Here is a 22,146-nt window from a genome sequence, read left to right on the forward strand (position 1 = left end):
TATGTCTTCATGATTGAAAGTAGCTCACATGCTCGCCTATATCCGTAGTTCATCTCTTCTCCACTAAACTCTCAAACATCGAGTCCCGTCGCTCAATGAGCTGGTTCAATTCTCGCTCGAGCTGCCTGTATTGTGCCCGAGCGCCCTGAACGTCCTTCGGCAGATCATGGAACATTTTTAATCGGTGGTCCAGACTCTGAATGATGCCTTTCAGTTGGCTTATTTGCTTCTCTTCTGTGACCAAGTCTTCGATTGTAGGACCTTTGCTGCTGTTTCTTCCCAAAGTTGCTAACCTATCTTGGTATTCGGTAAGTTTTGCAGTGAGCATTTTGGTACTCCTCGACCACTCCGCGGTCTGAGCCGGGAGGTCTGCAGGTACTTCGAATGCAGGGTCAGACTTGAGTTGATCAAGTTGTTCCTGTATAGCGGCCAGTTCCTTTTCCAGATGCTTTTGTAGCATGCCAACCTTAGAAAGTTCCTCCTGAGCATCAAACTCCTCTACTGTGAGCTCGATGATTGACTGACCAAGGTCTCTGGTCCCTGTGCGTAGAGCCCCCAGGACAGCAGTCGTCTCCGCCAAATCGTCGAGATCTCGTTTTCCGTTCTCACCGAGGCAAAGCTCCAGCTCATCCAGTAGTTCTTTCTTCTGTTTATCCTCAGCTTCCTCCCGCTCCCTGAAGTCCCGAATCGCTTCCTCGCGCGCACGGTGGAGCAATGCGGCCTCTTCGTCCGCTGCGTCGTTAGCAGCAGCAAGAGCTAAAAGTGTACGCAAGGTGTCTTCGTTTCGTTCAAAATTCGGTACCGGATTCGGCGAGTATTGGCGACTTAGCCACGAATTCACATATGCCCAGTCTTTAGCCTGAATGGCTGCTTGACGTGCCTTTGCGGGGGAAAGGAGCGGGCTGTCCATCGCGAATGCGGTCCGAGAAAACTCCTGACTGGTATATAGAGAAGCAAGATTGTAAACCAGACCGCATCGATCAATTCCCGCGTGTAATCGAGGTTTATCAATTATGCCACCGGCGTTCCCATAGGTCGACTCGAGATGTCTATGTGATGGTCGATGGCGGATTGGAATCGGACGCGGGGTTTGTTGTTGTCCGACTTCCCGCTTTCACTGTAGTGACCTCCTGGATACATCATCCTCCGACAGATCGCCCGTCTGACTGTTAGTCGGATAGCCCACCATGGAAAGCTACTTTCCTCCGGGAGCTACAGCTAACCACTCGTCCATACGTACTTCTTCTCCAGCCTCCACCCCGCTATCGCCGCCTACACAGCGATCAAATGCCTTGTCAAACCGACTGACAAGTGTACTGTCGGCCTCCTATGCGGACTCCGATATACGTGACGCGCTGGAGACACTCAGTCTTCGGGGCGTACACAACACTGCAGAGACACGAAGGCAGCTGCGCTTAGATGTGCAAAAAGAAGTTGTGGAATGCAATGCAGAAATCGTGCGGGACTTTGGCAAGGTCGCGGAGGTGAGTCGTTTCGCATCTTGGGCGGCACAAGAGAGACATTTGAGGCGGGTGGCTAACATAGTTCAATTTGGTAGCAATTGCAAAGGATCGGAACCGTGATATCAAGCCTGAATCAAACGTGTGAAGAAATGCGGCAGCACATTGTCCGAGCCAAACAGGACACGGCACCGGTCATCGAGGAAGCATCTGCACTGATGAACCAGAAGAAGGAATCGGAGACAAAGCAACAACTTCTCGATGCGTTCGTGAAGCACTTCGTCGTCTCGGACGATGACCTACTTGTTCTCACATCGGCAGAGGAACCCATTGACGACCGCTTTTTCGATGTACTTGATCGGGTAAAACAGGTGCACCATGATTGCGAAGTCCTCCTGGGAGGGGAGAACCAAAGACTGGGCTTGGAATTGATGGAGAAGAGCTCCAGGAATCTGAATTCTGCGTATCAGAAACTCTTTAGATGGATACAGAAGGAGTTTAAGTCATTAAATCTCGAAGATCCGCGAATCAGCAGTTCAATCAGGCGCGCTTTGCGCGTCCTGGCCGAACGACCGAGCCTCTTCCATAGCTGCTTGGACTTCTTCGCCGACGCACGAGACTATGCCCTGTCCGACGCCTTTCATTATGCCCTAACCGACGCCGTCTCCGGCTCTGGGGGTGACCGCAATGTGAAACCGATTGAGTTTTCTGCTCATGACCCTTTGCGGTACGTCGGTGATATGCTGGCATGGGTCCACTCTACGACTGTATCCGAGAGAGAGGCCTTGGAAGCTTTGTTCGTAGCAGATGGGGAGGAAATCGCAAAAGGGATCCAGGCTGGCCTGAGCAGCGAACCCTGGTCACGTATCGATGAGGGAGAAGAGGTTTCCTTTGATGGTCAGAAAGCCCTTAGCGACCTCGTGAATCGCGATCTAGTCGGGGTGTCTCGAGCTTTACGGCAGCGAGTTGAATTGGTGATTCAGGGCCACGACGAGCCAGTCACTTGCTACAAAGTGGTTCACTTGCTTTCGTTCTATCGAGCCACCTTTTCCAGACTGCTGGGAACGAAATCCAATTTGGCAGACATGATGCAGACACTAGAGAACTTTACTTTCGCCCGCTTCGAAAGCATTATGCGCGAGCAAGTCAATGTACTCTCTAACGATCACGCTGCCTTGACTCCACCGGACGACCTTTCCGCGCCGGAGTTCTTCCTTGATGCCTTGGAAGAACTGACCTCCCTCATGAAGACCCATGACGCTTCACTCGGGGCAGAAGATGCGGAATCCGAAAGCACAGCGGATAACAAATTTACACCCGTCCTCCGTGTCGCGTTTGATCCTTTCCTGCAATTGGCCAAATCTTCAGCCGCCGAGCTCCCCGACGCAACAGCCCGAGCTATCTACACCACCAACGTTCTTCTAACAGCGCGCTCAACGATCTCTGCCTTCCCATTCGCAAGTGCAACACATCTGAATCCTATCTCAACAGCATTGTCTAGCCTGCGGATGGAATTGCTCGAAATTCAACACCGCTATCTTCTCGATGCTTCAGGCCTGGGCGTCTTGTTAGCTGCCCTCGAGTCTTTCTCACCATCCCCAACAACTTCAAAACCGGAATCTGAAGGAAAAGATGGCCACGCACCGCCACAGGCTGATAGACAACCCACAGACATCGCCGAGATAGCCGACCTTCCCGCCTTCCAGCAAGAAGCCCTCATCGCCGTCAGCCAACAACTCGATGACTTCCTTCCCTCGGCCCTAATGGATGCTACGGATAACTTGAAGCACCTTCAGAGCGCCAGTTTCGTCCAGAGTGTCACCGAAGAAGCGGTCGAGGCTTTCTGCCGCGACTTTGAATTTGTGGAGGGCATGATTATCGGCGCGGACGAAGCTAGAGGTAGAGTACATATTAAACGGACGGAGGATGGAAGTGACGCTGGCGTTGAGGATGATGTTGTCACTGAGAGCGGAAAGGTACCTGATGGTGATGAGCAGGAATCCGGGCTTAGGAGGCTCTTCCCTCGTACTACGGGCGAGATCCGGGTGTTACTGAGTTGATCGCTAGGAGACTGCTTCCGTCATGGCTTATGGTGGTGGAGTCGTGTATATAGGTGCTTCATCTACATACTCATCTGCTTGAACCTAGTTCTTCATGATGGTTTTTGCTGTGTGCTCTACTAGTGCTAAGGGTACATTACACCGGCGGCAATATATACTTCATTGCGATGTTGAAGAGATCACGCCCGTCGGATCATAATACCGTAAGGGTCCCGATCGCGTTCACTAACGTCGACAGCGCAACTAGGGTCCTTGTAGACCTCCTCGCAACTCCCGATCACGCTTGCTCCTCCTTGCTTGAAAGTCTCCTCTAGAGCCTTGAGCCCTTCTTCGCGCTGGGCCTCCCATTCCTCCTTGAGGGTAGCGGCTAGCTTCTGACGCATGACGGCATGCAAATACCCTCTTTCGGTATTAGAATGCGCGAGCGCAATGACGACTGACCCACGCTCGATGGCCGACAGCGCTTCATGGTGACTCAACTCGCCTGTGAACAGAAGGTCTGGCAGGCTGCCGGAACTCATAAGGATACTAGATCCGGAACCCGGGCAGATACCGATGGTGCGGATCTTAATTAGATCGACCGGGACAGTTTGTGGGATCGCGATCGGGATACCGCCCGGGTGACCGACGCCTTGTGCTATGCGGTCGACGATGGTGGTGAGAGGCTGGGGAGTCTCGAAGGTGACGAGACGGCCCATACCGGCTGATTCCATACCTTCAGGGACGGGGGAAGGAGATGGATGGATCGTGCTTCGGGCGTGGGGAGCTGCGGAGGAGGGGGTGATGGATGCTGGTCGAGGTTGGGGATACGTTGGCTGGGAGTAGTGCTGGGAGGTGGACGCAGAGAGAGGGGGAGAGGAGTCGGTGGATGGAGCAATTGCGCCGGTAACGACGTCGCAAAGCCAGTCTCCCATTCCACCGGGGGTAGCGTCCACAGCTGTATGCGGAGAGTACACGCTGATGCCCTCCGAGGCGAGCCGCAGCAGTGTCTGCTGCTGTGTGTCATTGAGAGTGAGGGACTTCAGTCCTCGAAAGATGATGGGGTCTGCGTCACAAAAACCTGGTTAGCGAATATGCTGGTAGCCCGTAGACGATTGGCGGGCACAATGCATACGGTAGGCCACAACCACTGAATCCTTCCGCTTGATAGCTTCATCTGCCACAGCCTTTGTGAGGTCAATGGTCAGAAGCACTGAATTCTTTTGCCGCCGAGCCGGGTGGAAGGGAGCTTCCAGAAGCACTGGGTGAGGGCTGTATGAGCAATTGGGACACTATGACATAATACAGGCAATCTCACAGCCAGTGTTGTCAAAGCTCTTGTCTGCTAATGACTCCGGATAGCTGTAGGAAAATTAGCAAAATCGCAATTGAGAAGAAATGTCAGTGATGGCAGGATGAACTAAGGTGCAAGCATACAGCTTCTTCATAGAGCTCACAACCGCCCGAGTGAAAGGTGACGAGGTGGTCGACATTGTTGAGAGCCGGCGCAGTGCTACCCGGGAGAAAGAACTCATGAAAAGTTGCAATTGTTTTCAGGTGATGTTGCGCAACAGCATATGTCTTTGAAAGAAGATCATAGCAAAAGGTACACCCCGAGCGATAAGAGAGGGGATAGCTTGCGCCACGCCGATACATGCTACACCAGCCACAAGATGCAGGTGATCAGATAAAACTGAGCGTACAGAACTAATCAAGCCACACACTGTAATTTACGCCGTCACACATTCCCGACCGAATCCATCAGTTACGGATTCCGTCATCCAAATTCCGCGGATTGGTAATATCTAATCGACTACTTCAGTATCACTTATCACTTTTCGGAGCTGTTTGCAAGATCTACTGGTACACGCATCAACGCGCTGGCTTGCATATTAAAGGAAGACCCCCGCTGACCCCTCTCTTACTTAACACCTGACAGCCACGCTTGATGTACTCCCGCACCACCACTTTGTTAAGCAGAAGCTGCCGGTACCTTCTCCGCACCCCCATTCGCCAAAACTCGCCCTTTTCGATCACTGCACGCTCCTTCGCGGCTATCAACGCAGCAATGGCGGACGCAACGTCGAGTGTGACGCCGGAGCTACTGAAGAGTAAATTGGTTGAACAACTTCAGGCGCAGGTTGTGGAGATTGAGGATTTGTCTGGTGTGTAAAATCTGCGACGATGGCTGCAGTATGGATATACTTGACTGAGGATGTCTAACTGCTTTTTTCCCTCTTATAGGTGGCTGCGGACAGGCTTTCCAGGCGATTATTGTTTCTCCGCAGTTTGAGAAGAAGAACATGCTTGCGCGCCATCGGTTGGTGAACTCGGTCTTGAAGTCGGAGATTGCTGCTATCCACGCCTGGACACCCAAGTGCTACACCCCCGAGCAATGGCAGGCTCTGCAGCAAGGAAGCGCTTGAATCCGCAATATGCCAAGATTATGATTATGGCGCTTGGTCTAGGGGCGAGTTAGGTTTTTGAAACGTTGTATATTCCAGATGCCCTTATCGCACTTGGGTATCGAACAATCAGGCGCTAGGAGGATTTCTAGCATACATCGCCTTTGGCAATAGACTACATATGATGGGAGTTACCATTGTACCATCAACAGGATCATCAAAAATCACACCGTGAATTTCTGATACCTATCGTTGTTTAGCCCAACACTTTCTCGGCCGCCGAGACTACATTCCATGATGTTAGTAGATTTCTGGCAACCAAGACAATAGTAGGAAATATGCATACCGTTGACACCGGTGTTATCGGGCTCGATATAAGCCTCCTTAACCTTTCCATCCTCAACGACAAGCGCATAGCGCTTGCTTCTCTGATTCCCAAAGATTGAGCTGCTGTCGAAGATGACATCGAGCGCCTCCGAGAACTTGCCGGTCGGATCGCCCATAAAGCGGATCTATCCTCTTTTTTTAGCGTCCATTGATCTGTAGATTCGCAGTGTCGTGGGGAAGACTTACACCACTCTTGCCGGTGGCATCAAGGGAAACGCCCCAGGCCTTCATCCTATTATGTCATGGTAAGCTGCGGTCACTGAAACCCCAAGCATTTGGAGGCTCCTTAACGATCGACCATCGGCGACTTACACAAAGGGGTCATTGACTGAGACCACGAAGACCTGGCCGGCTTCCTTGAGCTTGGGGTGGTTGATATAACCCGGCACGTGGGAGCTAGAGCAAGCGGGGCCTTTTATTCGAGTCAATTAGCATTTGTCTTTTCCCTCTCGTCGATCTCATGTCGGATTGATGCGTATGAGATGTAGGGGTCCAAGGCGGGGCCGCAAACGTACTGAAAGCAGCAGGGACACCGATAATAACCCCCTTTCCCTTGAGCTCCTTTGCAAGATTGACTTTGTTTCCAGGTGAACTCTCGACCAGCACGTCGAGATCCGGAATGGCGTCTCCCTTTTTGACGAAGGCTGGCGCAGTGCTGTGAAACAGCGCCCTCCGGGACACGGCGTGAGGGGCGCTGGTAACGAGGCGACGGGCAGCGAACATCTTTATGAGAAGAGGAACTGTTGAGCTCAGAATGTGGTTATCAGCTGCTATGATATGTAAATGTCCAATTCAGTTGGTTGACAGATAATGGTCTCCGAGATAGAGGATGAATGTGATGGATGCGTAGGGAAGGTTTGTGTACCTGGCGCGTCGTTGGGGCTAGATAGCATGGCCGAGGCGCTTCACCACTACTGGACGTATTTCGTCATGGTCTCCTCTCTGCTGGTATGGCAGCATGGGGAGCCCTCTAAGTTCTCCATCAACACTCTGGTCGATACGAAATGTAATTGAGGACTGTCATAAATATTGCAGTGCATCTGCTTGCCTTTTCCTACTACTGTATAATCAAGTCATGAGGACGTTCTGGCGGTTCCAGGTTAATGTATGGCCAAGAGGACTCGGTCTGCAACATAGCCTGATCTAATTTCTATACGGAGTATAGGTAAAGACAATTAAGTCAACTATCTGCCCTAAGTCGCTCAATAGTTATTAATACTCTGAACGGAGTGGTTGGTGCAAGGGGTACTTAGTAACTAACTGTTGACAGCTGAGGAGGAACTGACATCTTTGCTTGTATTTTCACTTAAGTCAGAATCTTCAGCGACAGTCAAGTATGGCAGCTTTTGAATGAAAGAGATTCAGACCCCTGACCATACCCATTATATCTAGACTAGTACTTCAAATTGTTCTCCCCGAATGCCAACTATCTTAGTACGTATTAGGGTGATCTGCTGATGTGGCGCACAGCTCCCTGAAACCCGGGTCTGTCCGAACCTCATCAGTCACAAGGGTAGGTATGTAGAATTTCCAACACTGTCCATAATAAAGGGACATCAGAGGATATGTAAGAATCATAAGTAGGAGTACTCCTGAATCCAAATAAAGGCGAACATTCCAATGGTTCGATCTCTCTGGACATTTCATCTTTCCTGGCCCCAAAGCTATCTCTATATCGGTTGTTCCCACCCCATCCACGTTCCGCGAGGGATCTGCATGAAACCAGCAATTCCAAAACTATTCATTATTCGTTAAAGGTGAACGGATGTTGGTGCGGGTAGAATATCCGCTATGTGTCTAATCCTCGACGACAGTTTGACTGGAGTATTTATCCACCTGCCTTATGATAACCCTGTGGTACTCTACATAACTCCTGGGGTCTTTCACCTACCTACATACGTTCTTAGACCACAAGAAAATATCTACAGCAAGTTGCAATTAGTACCTTTGACGAATGAATAAGGACAAAACTATCAATATCTGATTGACCGTTTCCTCCTATTGTGGAAGAGCGTCAGGACTCAGGACCCAAGTGTTAGGACGATCATAATGCATTAGACTTCCCCTCCACCATCATCATCCGCCTATCCTCATCAATACTCTAGGGTCGTACTCTCTAACGTCTTCCCCTCCAATTGTTGTTGCTTCCTGTCTGCATCTAAATGCGCACTGACATTACTAACTTCCATGATTCTAGCATTTGTAGAGAGGTAGTCACGTTGGGTTTAATAATAAGAATACTGCGCAAGACACACAGCATCTAATAGAGGTTCCAAGTTAGCAACTCACGGGCTTCATGCTTGAAGCTGTTATGTTGCTTTGCATAAGTATGTGCACTGAATCTTCCTTCACTGTGGATTTTTGATTTTTCATACCTGATTTTGTCATTTCCCCCCCTTCCTCAGTCCTTACCAAGTAGATAACTCTTGGGTCCCCACTGTTATTCCCAAGGACCGGTAGTATAATATTTCTCGCCCTCTCCGTTCTTATCCCCTCATTTCTGTCTCTCCTTGCGTTTATCAGTTTTAGGGAAAAGGGAAGCCTAACCAGACAGTTCACTGATCATGTTGCGTTCTACCTAATAATCAGAAGTAAATAATAATATAATCAGGATTACTAGTCTTCTAGTTAGAACGAAAGACCGTAAAAAAAGTGGTTCCCACAGCTCTTTGTGCACGAACCGCGGAAGAACAGTTATTCAACTCCAACAACTCAGCTAATCGTCCCACTTATCACCACGAACCAACTAATCAATTTATTCCTACCTAAAACTACTGCTGCTGCTAAATGCTAACACCACCACCTTTTTCAACTGCTAAACTACCTACTATTCGACTACCTCAACCTCTACCGATTTCCTGGACAATTTCTTCTTTCTCTCCTCTATTATTCTCCAGCGGCACCTTTTCTATCCGCATCTCGGCGCACATTATAGCGCGATATTCATTATCTCCCACCCGTTCTTCTCAAAGAGCTGCGACTTGGTGAGCTTGTTGCTTGTTCGATCGGTCGCGACCCATCTAGCCCACGATGGAGGGTGGCCAGACCACGACCAACACCGCCCCCGCTGGTAACTCCAGCGATTTTGTAAGTGTTGACCCTGGAAAGATGAAGATTTTCTTTTTAAAAGATATTTGAGCTGCATGATAATTATCTCTGCTGTTCTGAGGCTAACAAGATGGACTACAGGTGCGGAAACTGTACAAGTGAGTTCTCCTTTTTCGATTCTTTCCGGGGGAAAATCTAGCGCTCTGCCTTGGCTTTGTCGTCCCCCTGCCTTTTCTTTACTGCCACCGGTTAATCGCCAGGATGGATCGCATACATTGTGGAATGTCTCTAACTAGTTCATTTGTTGCACAAGAATGTTGGAAGACCCTTCGTACTCGGAAATCGTTCGCTGGGGAGACGAAGGGGATAGTTTCGTAGTTCTCGAGGTCGGTTGCTTCCTCCGCCTCTTCCCGTTGGGGTGTCCGCTGTCGAAACTTTCAAGCTGACCGTGTTGCCTTATCGCAGTGCGAGAAATTCACAAAGACCATCCTTCCGAAACACTTCAAACACAGCAACTTTGCCAGTTTTGTGCGGCAGTTGAATAAATACGACTTCCATAAGGTCCGACAAAACAACGAAGAAAATGGACAATCGCCTTATGGACAAAACGTAAGGCTTCGTCGCTCGATTCAAGCCGAACAATTTCTGACAACAGATAGGCATGGGAGTTCAAACACCCGGAATTCAGAGCGAACAGCAAGGAATCGCTTGATAACATTCGACGAAAGGCGCCGGCGCCTCGAAAGCAGACTCAGAACACCGACGACTCCGTTCCGACACAACAGATTGATCTTCTGAACCAGCAGATAGTAGCGCAGCAGCAGCAGATCCAGCACCTTTCGGATCGATACGCGCAGTTGACGGTTGATCATCAGCTCATGTTACAGGAGTTGATGAGAGTTCAGAAGACGGTTCTGAACCATGAAAATGTTATTCACCAGGTGATGAATTATTTGCTGTCAGTAGATGCTCGCCAAAGGCGCGATAGCAAAGCAGCAGCAGCCTTCCAAGCTCAAGGGCAAGGTGGTTCGAACGTGAATGGGGGACAGGTAGACGATATGCCTTCCTCTCCCTTGCAGCATGCGTCGAAGCTACTGAGTAACATGAATGCCGAGGTTCAATTCAATTTGGCTGGCATGGAGTCGGTAGGCGAACCTTCGAAATCCGCTCCTGTTGTTTCCACCCCTGCACTAGAGGCTGGGCCGCGCAATGGGGTAGTGCGCCCGCCTACGGCGGCAGGTGCAAATCCCACCAACCTTCTATATCCAAAGATGAACGGCGAGATTGAGCCAGTTGTCTACCCTGTTGGTGCTACCAATGGAATTGATCCAATGTACAGTGAGCATGTGAACAATTTGCCGTATCCCATGCCTCCAAAACAGGAAGTGGACGACACTCGCCGACAAGTTCCTGACAATCGAAAGAAGAGCACAAATGTCGATCCCGGATGGGTGCGCAGCCCACACATTCTACTGGTGGAAGATGATGCAACATGTCGCCAAATTGGTGGTAAATTTCTCTATTCTTTCTCTTGTGTTATTGACACAGCGGTCGGTTCTCCTCTGTTCCCGTATGAACGCAAAGCAACTGACAGTCTTGCAGTTTGACGGACTGGAAGCTGTGAATAAGATTCAGGATGGATCGAAATACGACCTGATCCTGATGGATATCATCATGCCAAATCTTGATGGGGTTTCTGCATGTCACCTTATTCGCCAATTTGACCGAACTCCTATCATCGCTATGACCTCCAACATTAGAAGCGATGATATTCAACTCTACTTCCAACATGGTACGTAGTCCTTCAATGCCAAAGACTCTGGCGTTTTGTTACTAACGCGCACTAGGCATGGACGATGTGCTACCGAAGCCTTTCACACGAAAGAGCCTCTTGGACATGCTAGAGAAGCATTTGGTTCATTTGAAGACCATTCCGCAAGGCATGGAAACTTCGCAACCCACGGCAACAGTCCCAATGGCTGCTCAAACTTCGGCAACCCACTCTGTCAAGGAAGACAGCTCTCCTGGCCACTCACCGGCTACGTCAATGAATAATTGGCAGTCTCCTGGCCAGTTCCAAGGCCTCCTTCAACAGGTTCAACCCCAATATGTCCCTGCGAGCGCGGCCCCAGCCGCCTACGCCGTGGACCAGAATGGAGTGCAATACCCGGCGCCTCCAGTGGCCCTCACTGCCGCTGCTGCGGCTGCACGGCCGCCTCATCGACGGCAGATATCCGAGCTGTCTAGCGCCGCAGATAATCCAAATTTCGCGAAGCGACCGCGCATGTACGCTCAACCATCACAGCCGATGGTCAACACAGCTCAGGCTACTCGAACTGGCTAAGCTGAGAACAGTCGGGCACTTTAAATGAACGCTTCTCGATCTATGCCATCTTTATCTCACCCCCGCTCCTCTCACCTCTACCTCAATCATACAATGGGTCGAACCTCTTTTCGCCACTTTCTGCGCAATATATCGTGAAAGTTGCTCTTGTATGATGATCATTACCTCGATATTTCTGCTTTTTCGTGTTCCTTGTTGATTGGCGACTACGGCGTTTGCGGTGTTTAGGGTCCTTTGCATTGATTGCAAACACTATAAGAGGCGCATCCATTCACCATTGCGTAGTGATTCGACGAAAGTGTGTGGAATGGCCCTTGTGCGGAAAATGCATCAAATCACTGTCGGAGCTCGTACGGAGGTGGAAGATGAGGGGCGCTGTGTAACATCAGCTGTCCTCCCATCATCGTTGCATTACTTTTACCTTCAAGTGTTGATACTTGGTTCTGTAATGTCTTTCTTTATTATAATTTCTTGTTTTGCATGGAAGGGTGAGGTGCGATTTTCTGACCAGTGATGCTCTATGATCATCGTAGGGCTTTTGCTCAGGCATTGAGTCTGTCGGCAGCATTCCGTCATCATGTCGACAATTTACATTGGGAACAGCGTATTAGAAGATACACATATATCAAAGTTATTCTCGATACACTCTAACCCTAGTCATTTCATTTAAGAGTAAAGGTGCTCTCAGTGGTTGAGATTCCCGCTAAGTCCAAATCTCCGAGATAGTCCACTATCAAGACGGCTATGTCCGCTTCAATAGATCGAGAGTTCGTCAACCTTCTTTTCCACCATCTAGACTGATCTCCTGCATTGTCCATGTTGACGCAAATCAATTCTACATGGTTCTAGACCGCTGACCCCTTGACAGGGGAAATCTCCCTGAGTCCAGGAGGGCCCAGGCCTTTTGATGAAGTTCTGGACTTTTCGAGGCTGGAGCACCCAGAAGATGTGGCTTGTGGGATCAAGAAGGTAGGTCACGTGAATGCAAACAGTGCAAACATTGTCGCTGACCGCCCGGGGTGGAAGTGGGATGGGATGACTCCTCGCATCGGGCTTGGCACAATTTTTGTGGATGAAAGCTTGCTGGGCGGTACTTGTGAGCTTTAGGCGCCGTCGCTGACATAGAAAACTTGAGAGCCATTAACTCGATCTCCATATCGACTAGCTGCTTCGTACACTGGCTCTAGCTCGGTGATTCAAAGCCTAGACTATTCGGCGTTTTCATCATTCTGAAAGCGGGGTGCAAATTAAGCTAAACTATCAATGTGAGTGCGGAATGCTCCAGATTGCACGCAGCTAGCTCTGACCACTTTCTTCTGCCAGATGGGTCCTAAAAAAGGCGGCGGCAGCCAAGCGAAGCAGAGGGGCAATGCGACTGAGGAGGTTGAGGAGACATTGCAGGCTGTGGTATGTTCATTGTATACGGAGCAGCCAGTGCACTGGCACTGCCGTTCGCTAGATCATGGGACGACGATGGCTGATTGTGTGCTTCGGTGCTCTCTAGGTTCTTGCCGATACTTTCGAAACTAGATTCGAGCCCTTTACCCTTGAGAAGCCTCGTGTATGTTGTCCGTGATTGAACCATCTCGTGAAGGAGGAAGCGATTCGAAAATTTGCCGTACCAGAAGGGTTTTTTTGGTAGCTGACGTGGAGTACAATAGTGCCTCTTGCCACTTGCGAATACGCCGTTGATCGAGTACACTTTCGAATTTCTGGCAAATGCCGGCGTTGAGGAGGTTTTTCTTTACGGAGGGGCTCATTCAGATCAATTAGAGAGATACATCAAGTATGTTGATATCGGCTTTGTCTTGGAGGATGTTGACTGACCGTCCGGCATCTACTGAAGTGCATCGAAATGGAGAAGCAACTCGTCGCCTTTCAAGCAATTGACTTTCCTCAAGTCAACATCGACTTCAGTTGGAGATGTTATGCGTGATCTCGATGGCAAACACCTCATCACCGGCGACTTCATTGTTGTCAGCGGTGATGTGATCAGTAACCTGCCCATTGAGGGTGCACTGGCGACTCACCGTGCCCGCCGCCAAGCAGACAAGAATGCAATCATGACCATGATCTTGCGCGAGGCTGGTCGAAACCATCGCACAAAGTCGTCCTCCGTGTCCCCTGTGTTCGTCCTTGATCCCACCAAAGATCGTTGTTTACACTATGAGGAAATTGAACATCATTCCGACGAGCCATCTCGCCTGACTATTGACACCGAACTTATTTCATCTCATGCGGAGATAGATATTCGACAAGATCTGATTGACTGCAACATTGATATTTGTACGCCTGACGTGTTGAGTTTGTGGTCCGATAGTTTCGATTATCAGTCCCCGCGAAAGCATTTCTTATTCGGTGTGCTCAAAGATTATGAGCTCAACGGCAAAACCATCCACACGCACATCATCAAGGATCACTATGCAGCTCGAGTGAGGAACCTGAAAGCATACGACGCAGTGAGTAAGGATATTATCTCCAGATGGACGTATCCACTGTGCCCGGACACAAACTTGCTTCCCGGACACACCTATGATCTCCGCAAGGGCAATCTGTATGCAGAACAGGGCGTTACTTTGGCGCGTTCATGCGTCGTTGGGCGACGAACGGTCATCGGGAAAGGCACAAGCATTGGTGACAAGACGACAGTCAAGAACACAGTTCTTGGAAGGGACTGCAAGATCGGGAAAAATGTTACATTGGACGGTGCCTACATTTGGGATGGTGTGGTGATTGGCGACGGCACAACGGTTCGGCAGGCTATCATTGCCGATAAGGTTGTGGTCGGCAATAATTGCAGCGTTGAGCCTGGCGCTCTTCTCGCATATGAGGTCAGAATCGCTGATGGTGTGACCGTGAGCGAAGGCAGAAGAATCACAAAGGCGTCGAGAGAGGAAGACGGGGGTCCACCAGCGAATGACCCGGATGTTGTCGGTGAAGGAGGCGAAGGTCACGAATATTTCCATGAGGAAGATGAGGACGAAGATGACACTGTATCCAATGCTTCCTCAGGACTGGGTATGCACCTCCCCTAACACTCTTCAGGCCCCTCCTCATCACCACTATTGATTGGGTGTCGTGTACTAACATCTCTTTAGTGTACAACATGGCGCAGCTCTCTCTTTCTACGGAGTCTATCTCTACCCTGTCTTCTGAGATTTCTCATTTCGGCGGATCACGATCCGAGAGCTTCGGTACTTCGTACTCTGAAGACGAGGATGCGGACCATTTCGTGCACGACGCTGCAGCCAGTGTCTACGACAGTTTGAAAGACGGTGTCACATCGGACGTTGTGCAGTTGGAATTGGTCAGTTTGCGGATGACTGCGAATGCCTCCGACCACCAGGTCCGACGAGCTGTTGTCACAGCCTTCATGAAGCGAACCCAACAACTGATCGAAGGAGGAAAAGGTGCTGGTGAAGCGATTCGGGACCTTTTTGGCACATATCGCGAGGTTGTTGAACGGTGTATGTTCGATCGAGACAGCGACGAGAAAACCGACCAGGTCGACTTCTTACTCCTGCTCCAGCAGGACCTTGTACATCGACCTCGCGGCGAGACAGTCCTACTGTTCGCTGCTAAGGAGCTATACGATTTGGAGCTCTTCGAGGAGGAAGCCTATGAACAATGGTGGGCCGATGAGCGGTCAAGTGCCAGCGAAGAGATGAGGCAGGTGCGGAGTCAGACCCAACAGTTCGTGGACTGGCTCGCCAATGCCGAGGAAGAGGAAAGTAGTGAAGAGGAAGAGAGTGAGGAAGAGAGCGATGAGGAGTGAAGCCGAAGTCCGGCACTACGTAGTCATGCCCTTGGAAAATAGGGGGAAAGCAGGAACGAGTTTTGCGTTATGAGGCAGTATATCGACATAGACGAGCAACTTATGATATCCATTGATGGGCCATATATAATTTCATAATCAATATTCGATATGTTGTTATGTCTCAATCGTCTATCTACGGACAGAGCTGATTTCGAGTTGAGACCGTTGCCTGGCTGCCTAAGACCGGTAGCCTGAAAATGGCTCCAAGGTGTCCATTTAAGTGCACCATTATTTAGCCTCAGTCGAAGTACCTACAAGATACATCTCTCTTTGCATCGATAATCTCAAACAGTTACTCTCTTCTTGCCGTGACTCATAATTCCTATCTCACTAGTTCTAACCAGTGCTTGAAGCTGTCTATACTGAACCTTTCACGGATGCACTGACATCATTCTCCCCGTGGACCCAGTCAGCTGGGCATCGATATCTAAGAGGGCGCTGCAAGATACTCCGAGAATACCCAAAGAGCCCCAGAGGATCCAATGACAGCAGAGGGAAACCTCGAAGGATATCAAACAGTAGGTTAGTTAACTATTGAGCCCATTGTGGTGTACTTTGATTTCTCCCCACAGTGGGTGGCCTTTCCGCGATTGCCAGCGGAGTCATCCGAACAAGATTTCCTCCCTTATGACTGGGAGGCTTGCTGATCTGTCGGATCGTACATATCAAGTCTCAGCCTCTAAGCCATCCCCAAGAATCTCACTTGTTTCCAACCCCTTTAACTCACTCATACTACTCCACATACCTCTGCAGGCTTCCCCTTGACACTATCAGCCTGTTGAAACAATTAGTGATTGATGTCTTGGGTAACAGTGCATGCTTGTTCTAAACGTTTAGACGCCCCACTCCCGTGACGTCCAGCGATCATACGTGATAACTAATCACAATCACCCCTCGCTCTCTCCCTTGACGCTGAAGTCGATAAGCGACGCAACGACCCCGTTTGGTGCTAGTGCTGCATAGCTTAGTTTACCCTTCCATCGCTGTCGACACCATCTTCAGTTCCCTAGACTGAAAATAGTTATCCACTTTTTGTTGGTAAGCTGCGACTTGTGTTGTCCCGGAAAAGAAGAAGGCCTCGAAGTACAACATCGAGGCCTACTTTTTTTCTAGTCAGCACATATCGGCTTGCCACAGGCATAGATCTTCACCACGCCTCCTCTAACGAGGAAAAGGAAGGCGGCCGAGGCGGCGATTACAGACCAGGAACCATCCATAACCGCCACCGAGGTTTCCGTCGCTGATTCGCGAACCGCCACCAGGAAAACCTCGTCAAACAAGAGGTCTACTCGCAGAAAGGACAAGCTCACGGACCAAGATCCTGACACAGATTCGGTATCGGTGGCGTCTGCAAGCATCACCGACCAAAACAAGCAGAAGGCAACCGATCTCGTCACGCCGGCTTCCACCAGTATGGATTCAGACGATGATTTTATGACGGATGCGTCCAGTGCCGATGATTTTTTGGATACACAGGGCAGTGATGATGAGAGTCTAGGAGAAGGTATGTTGCAGTGATCTTCCGTTTCGTACTTTACTGACGCGGTCTTTCTTCTGTTACTAGAGTTCGGTGACGAGTTCGACGGCGGATTTTCTCAAGATAAGGATCTACTAGGGAACACAAAGAAGCCATACGAAGTCGATTTCAGAGTTCTGAGCCCAGAGGATATCGATCGGGAGCAGAGTCAGCAGGTCAACGAGGTCTCGCAGATTTTGGGCCTGCCACCGGAGTCGTCCGCGATCCTACTACGGTTTGGGAGATGGAACCGGGAGAAGCTCATAGAGTCCTACATGGACCATCCGGAGGAGACGCTCGAGGAAGCTGGTCTTGGGACGAACTTTGATGTGACACCGAAGACAGAGGTTGTACCAGGGTTCATGTGTGACATTTGCTGCGAGGATGGTGACGATTTGGAGACATACGCTATGCGCTGCGGACATCGCTTCTGCGTTGACTGCTATCGACATTATCTCGCCCAGAAAATCCGCGAGGAGGGCGAAGCTGCGAGGATAGAATGTCCCGGGGATGGCTGCCATATGATTGTGGATTCAAAGTCCCTGAGTCTTCTCGTCGCCGATGATCTCAAAGAAAGGTAAGTCTTCTACAAGAGGCTTGTTGTTTTGGAATTCCTTATTTACGCGGGCCTTGCAGATACCAAACGCTGTTAATGCGGACTTATGTTGATGACAAAGAGAATCTCAAGTGGTGCCCGGCGCCAAACTGTGAGTACGCAGTCGACTGTCCCGTCAAGCAGCGCGACCTCAATCGGATCGTGCCCACGGTGCAATGTGCCTGTAAGCATTTCTTTTGCTTCGGCTGCACGCTGAACGATCATCTACCGTCTCCCTGCACATTGGTCAAGATGTGGCTCAAGAAGTGTGAAGACGACTCAGAGACCGCCAACTGGATCTCGGCCAACACGAAGGAGTGTCCTAAGTGCCATTCGACGATCGAGAAGAACGGTGGTTGCAACCATATGACGTGCCGCAAATGCAAGCACGAGTTCTGCTGGATGTGCATGGGCTTGTGGTCTGAACACGGCACCAGCTGGTACAACTGTAATCGCTACGAGGAGAAGTCCGGGTCAGAAGCTCGATCAGCACAGGCGAAATCTCGAGCATCTCTCGAAAGATACCTGCATTACTACAACAGATACGCCAACCACGAGCAGTCTGCGAAGCTCGATAAAGATCTCTACCTCAAGACAGAAAAGAAAATGACAAGCCTACAATCTCAGTCCGGTCTCTCATGGATTGAGGTTCAGTTCCTCGATACTGCGTCTCAGGCACTTCAGCAGTGTCGACAGACTTTGAAATGGACTTATGCCTTTGCATATTATCTTGCTCGGAACAACCTGACGGAAATCTTCGAGGACAACCAGAAAGATCTGGAGCTTGCGGTGGAGAGCCTTAGTGAGATGTTCGAAAAGCCGGTACCTGAATTGGCCAATCTGAAAGTTGATATCTTGGACAAAACGGCCTATTGCAACAAACGCCGAGTGATCCTCCTTAGCGACACCGCCCAGAAATTGAAGCAAGGTAAGCTCTCATTCATGACACAATGTTGATGCACGGCATAAAGCTGACGACTATATCTCTTCAGGGGTATGGTCATTCAATGTTGAATGGTAGACTATATAGAGCCGACAGACACCCAGCTGTTCCAGATGTTGATATTTCAATCAAAGCTGGCGAACCGGCCAGATGTGAATGGGATTTTCATGACGTGAATGATGACAGCGCATATGATTTCTATTTCTGATTCATACAAGATCATTACATTTATCTGTTTACACCCGGTGTGACTGTCATTACTGGAGTTAGCGAGGCGGTGACTCACTATTTTATTGTATTAGTTAGCAATGCATTATTTTCATCTCTGTTCATCAGGTCGGTTGGACAATGGGTAGGAAGGAGTCGGCTAAAATTTTTAAATCTACAGCTCCTGTATGCATTAAGACAGAGTCTATATACTAGGAAGTTGAAGGGTATAACAATTACAAGCAATGGTTTGTAGATTGCATGCTCCTTCGGGCTCTTAGGGATATTACTAAAAAACCACTCTAAGAAGGTTGATTTAGCTAGAGCTGATATTCTATTAACAAGAGCGATGGTTCTTTGAAGGCTAGCTAGGTAACGTTATCATGGTTACTGATCACTTGACTGGGTTCAAAATCTGATTAATGGGATCAGATAAGGAGCTGAAGCTAACCAAGGGCGTGGTATTAAAATTTAGTAACATTAAACATTGGTTGATTCGGTTTCCTCCGGGACTCGGAGGGTCCAGTGCTGATATTGATAAGATATCCTGCTTCGGAGTGGCGGACAAGAACTGGGTTACGGAGTATGAGGTGTTAAACAGGCAGAAGCTGACAAGGTTTTCAGGAAGAGAAATACGCGCGAACTGCATGGAAAGATTCAGCTGCTGCTGTCATTGTATCTTTGCCTGTAGTGCTAACATAACTAGGATATTCGAGGTTTGTTTTGAGTATACTGAAGAAATCTCCGTCATCGGAACCTCGGTGTAACTAGTCCGGGCTTAATGGATGATTAAGCAGCGGAGGCTCGACCTCATTATTAGCAACTAATCACGATGGTGCGCCTGGCGACAGTAGTATATCGTGCTAGGGCGATGTGTGCTAGATCTAGAGTAAAATGTAATACATTTCCGTCTCACCATCTTCAACTTTGCAAGCAAGTCATTAACGTCTCGTCGCTCGATTGATTTGGTCCGAGTTGTCTTGTGTTCAATCCACCGGCAAAAGTAGTGACTTTAGCTCCGCGGCATTCGACTTTAGCGCAGCAAACGAAAAAGAACAATAATTTCCCCAACCTGGATTTTCCAGAAACATTGTCAACCTCCCCGATCGATCAGGCCCTCCATACATCCGGTTCTCTCTTTTGCTTCACGAATTGAAATTCGTCTTTTATTACCCCCGTTGATTGAAGTCTCCTTGGGGCCCATATCCGTTTCTCCTATCGTCGTCGACTCTTTTTGCGCCCAGCTCGTTCCTCTTCGCCCGCAGGCTCAATCCAACCGACAATCGTCGCTACTGCCAAAGCCCGCTTTCATCGGCATATTGAAAAGAACATTCGGACAAACTCGAGGCACCCGTCTTCTTGGCCTCTCCTCTCCTCCTTTCATCCTTTTTCAATTTCGTGCGGCTCCGGCTGCGTCCGGAGCTATTAGAGCTCAATGGCGGTCCCCGAGCAGATTCCAGGGCAGGAATATGAGTACGTTTCTATATTCAACACGGATCCCACCACTCCATATTTGCAACATTGTCGGTATCGCGAGGAGAAGGCATTCTAAAGCTTACTTCTCGCGAGTCGACTCCCTCACCTCCAATCGCACTGCCTATTCCAACGACGCACTGCTAACCTCTATTCGACGATAGCTACGAAGCCCTTCCCTCAAACTATGGCCTCGGCCGGAACATGTTGGCTGGTGCCTTTGCAGGGATAATGGTATGTCGGCGTTGAAAATTGCGACTTCTGCGATTTCCGTGGCGATACTGACGGGAAGGGAAGGAACACGCTGTCATGTACCCGGTAGACTTATTGAAGGTATGTTGGGTTTGAGGACAATATTTCTCCTAGATCACTTTCGGACACGTAACTAATATCGGGGTGGCTACGGACAGACGCGCATGCAAGTTTTACATCCTACAACCGGAGGTCTCTACACAGGCCTGACCAATGCGGTCTCCACAATTTATCGGATCGAGGGGTGGCGGACGTTATGGAAGGGAGTCTCGAGTGTGATTGTCGGTGCTGGTAAGGATGCACATATCACTGACATATTCGGGGAATGAGGAAGAGCTGACAATCCTGGTTCGGCAGGTCCGGCGCATGCCGTGTACTTTGGTACTTATGAGGTTGTCAAGGAGATGGCCGGTGGAAATGTCGACGAGGGCCACCATCCGCTTGCTGCCGGTAAGTGCTCTTAATTATAATTCTTGTCGACGCAGGAAAAGTACTGACATTCCCAAGCCGCTAGTGGAGCGGCGGCCACCATTGCCAGCGATGCTCTGATGAACCCATTCGATGGTAAGTCATCTTCGACGGACTGACCCATTTGACTTCTTTGACACCTGGAAATAGTCATCAAGCAACGGATGCAAGTACATGGCTCCGTACATAAGAGCCTTTTACAATGCGCCACGTCCGTGTACCGCACCGAGGGTCTGCATGCATTCTACGTCTCATACCCCACTACACTCTGCATGACGGTGCCTTTCACGGCTACTCAATTCGTGGCGTACGAGTCAATCTCGAAAGTGATGAACCCGTCCCAGGAATATGACCCATTCACCCACTGCATCGCTGGTGGTCTCGCTGGTGCCTTCGCTGCAGGTCTTACTACTCCTTTGGACGTTGTGAAGACGCTTCTTCAGACACGTGGGTTGGCGCAGAATGAGGAGATTCGATCGGCAAAGGGCCTTTTCAATGCGGCGGCCATCATCAAGCGCCAGTTTGGCTGGAGAGGCTTCCTACGTGGTGCTCGTCCCCGCATCATCTCCACGATGCCCAGCACCGCTATTTGCTGGTACGTTGTTCTCCGCGCATGAACAGGGTTTCAGAACTGACATCGGCATACAGGACCTCGTACGAGATGGCCAAGGCCTACTTCAAACGCCAGGAGTGAGACTTTCGAGCTCCTACCCGTAACGGCCCCTGTCACATAGATGCAACTATACCTACCATTTCTCCAACTTGAATCGATTCCCATCGGCAAACGTGAAAAGTTAATAGGGTTTCAGACTGAAAAAATGAAAATTTCAAAAGCTATATTTCAATGCATATTGCATAAGAGAAGGGGTACCGGAAGAACAGGGAGAGAGCAAACCCACGGGTTGGGAATACTCTGTCCTAGCCGGTCACAGACAGCTTTGCGATGTGTTCTCTATATTTCCTCCAATATTCCTCCTTCTCTTGACATGTCTTTGCGTCTTCCTCCGACCCTGGTTACCCCCCTCATCTGCCGCTTTGCTTTGCGCACCCCCTGCCGAGGCGGTTCTGGATTTCAGGCACCCCCGACGTTTGGACCACCTTGTGGACGATACATTTCTCCGATTTATATTTATCCGTTCAGATAATGTGTGCATAAGTTCTCTTTGGGACGGGTGTTGTGGGCTTGATATAG

At 49.7% G+C, this 22,146-nt stretch overlaps 9 protein-coding genes across 9 annotated transcripts; 6 read left to right on the forward strand and 3 right to left on the reverse strand.

The window, feature by feature from the left end:
* Nucleotides 1-49: 49 nt before the first annotated feature.
* Nucleotides 50-910, reverse strand: NFIA_058430 (uncharacterized protein; the record flags this gene model as incomplete). Its single annotated transcript, XM_001258388.1, has 1 exon — nucleotides 50-910. The coding sequence occupies one exon, from the start codon at nucleotides 908-910 to the stop codon at nucleotides 50-52; it is 861 nt and encodes a 286-aa protein (XP_001258389.1).
* Nucleotides 911-1,187: 277 nt separating this feature from the next.
* Nucleotides 1,188-3,520, forward strand: cog6 (Golgi transport complex subunit COG6; the record flags this gene model as incomplete). The annotated part of the gene is made up of 2 exons (XM_001258389.1): nucleotides 1,188-1,484; nucleotides 1,622-3,520. The coding sequence occupies 2 exons, from the start codon at nucleotides 1,188-1,190 to the stop codon at nucleotides 3,518-3,520; spliced, it is 2,196 nt and encodes a 731-aa protein (XP_001258390.1).
* A 179-nt stretch (nucleotides 3,521-3,699) lies between these two features.
* NFIA_058450 (Nif3-like dinuclear metal center hexameric protein) lies at nucleotides 3,700-4,992 on the reverse strand (the record flags this gene model as incomplete). Its single annotated transcript, XM_001258390.1, has 4 exons — nucleotides 3,700-4,565; nucleotides 4,635-4,760; nucleotides 4,818-4,861; nucleotides 4,937-4,992. 4 exons carry the CDS (start codon nucleotides 4,990-4,992, stop codon nucleotides 3,700-3,702), a joined length of 1,092 nt encoding a protein of 363 aa, XP_001258391.1.
* A 575-nt stretch (nucleotides 4,993-5,567) lies between these two features.
* NFIA_058460 (BolA family protein) lies at nucleotides 5,568-5,925 on the forward strand (the record flags this gene model as incomplete). Its single annotated transcript, XM_001258391.1, has 2 exons — nucleotides 5,568-5,664; nucleotides 5,744-5,925. 2 exons carry the CDS (start codon nucleotides 5,568-5,570, stop codon nucleotides 5,923-5,925), a joined length of 279 nt encoding a protein of 92 aa, XP_001258392.1.
* A 235-nt stretch (nucleotides 5,926-6,160) lies between these two features.
* NFIA_058470 (peroxiredoxin family protein) lies at nucleotides 6,161-7,014 on the reverse strand (the record flags this gene model as incomplete). Its single annotated transcript, XM_001258392.1, has 5 exons — nucleotides 6,161-6,189; nucleotides 6,251-6,416; nucleotides 6,478-6,523; nucleotides 6,604-6,703; nucleotides 6,807-7,014. The coding sequence occupies 5 exons, from the start codon at nucleotides 7,012-7,014 to the stop codon at nucleotides 6,161-6,163; spliced, it is 549 nt and encodes a 182-aa protein (XP_001258393.1).
* A 2,307-nt stretch (nucleotides 7,015-9,321) lies between these two features.
* skn7 (putative stress response transcription factor SrrA/Skn7) lies at nucleotides 9,322-11,683 on the forward strand (the record flags this gene model as incomplete). Its single annotated transcript, XM_001258393.1, has 7 exons — nucleotides 9,322-9,378; nucleotides 9,481-9,497; nucleotides 9,653-9,725; nucleotides 9,805-9,948; nucleotides 9,999-10,889; nucleotides 10,942-11,131; nucleotides 11,187-11,683. The coding sequence occupies 7 exons, from the start codon at nucleotides 9,322-9,324 to the stop codon at nucleotides 11,681-11,683; spliced, it is 1,869 nt and encodes a 622-aa protein (XP_001258394.1).
* A 1,323-nt stretch (nucleotides 11,684-13,006) lies between these two features.
* Nucleotides 13,007-15,458, forward strand: NFIA_058490 (translation initiation factor eIF2B catalytic subunit epsilon; the record flags this gene model as incomplete). Its single annotated transcript, XM_001258394.1, has 5 exons — nucleotides 13,007-13,090; nucleotides 13,188-13,244; nucleotides 13,345-13,469; nucleotides 13,530-14,701; nucleotides 14,782-15,458. 5 exons carry the CDS (start codon nucleotides 13,007-13,009, stop codon nucleotides 15,456-15,458), a joined length of 2,115 nt encoding a protein of 704 aa, XP_001258395.1.
* Nucleotides 15,459-16,913: 1,455 nt separating this feature from the next.
* On the forward strand, nucleotides 16,914-18,568 carry NFIA_058500 (RING finger protein; the record flags this gene model as incomplete). Its single annotated transcript, XM_001258395.1, has 3 exons — nucleotides 16,914-17,004; nucleotides 17,065-17,593; nucleotides 17,653-18,568. 3 exons carry the CDS (start codon nucleotides 16,914-16,916, stop codon nucleotides 18,566-18,568), a joined length of 1,536 nt encoding a protein of 511 aa, XP_001258396.1.
* Nucleotides 18,569-20,196: 1,628 nt separating this feature from the next.
* mrsA (putative mitochondrial carrier protein) lies at nucleotides 20,197-21,648 on the forward strand (the record flags this gene model as incomplete). Its single annotated transcript, XM_001258396.1, has 8 exons — nucleotides 20,197-20,234; nucleotides 20,399-20,468; nucleotides 20,532-20,567; nucleotides 20,645-20,777; nucleotides 20,844-20,936; nucleotides 20,994-21,050; nucleotides 21,105-21,549; nucleotides 21,603-21,648. The coding sequence occupies 8 exons, from the start codon at nucleotides 20,197-20,199 to the stop codon at nucleotides 21,646-21,648; spliced, it is 918 nt and encodes a 305-aa protein (XP_001258397.1).
* Nucleotides 21,649-22,146: the final 498 nt, after the last annotated feature.

This window comes from Aspergillus fischeri, genomic scaffold, assembly GCF_000149645.3.
Source record: "Aspergillus fischeri NRRL 181 1099437636266 genomic scaffold, whole genome shotgun sequence".
NCBI classification, from domain to species: Eukaryota; Fungi; Ascomycota; class Eurotiomycetes; order Eurotiales; family Aspergillaceae; genus Aspergillus; species Aspergillus fischeri.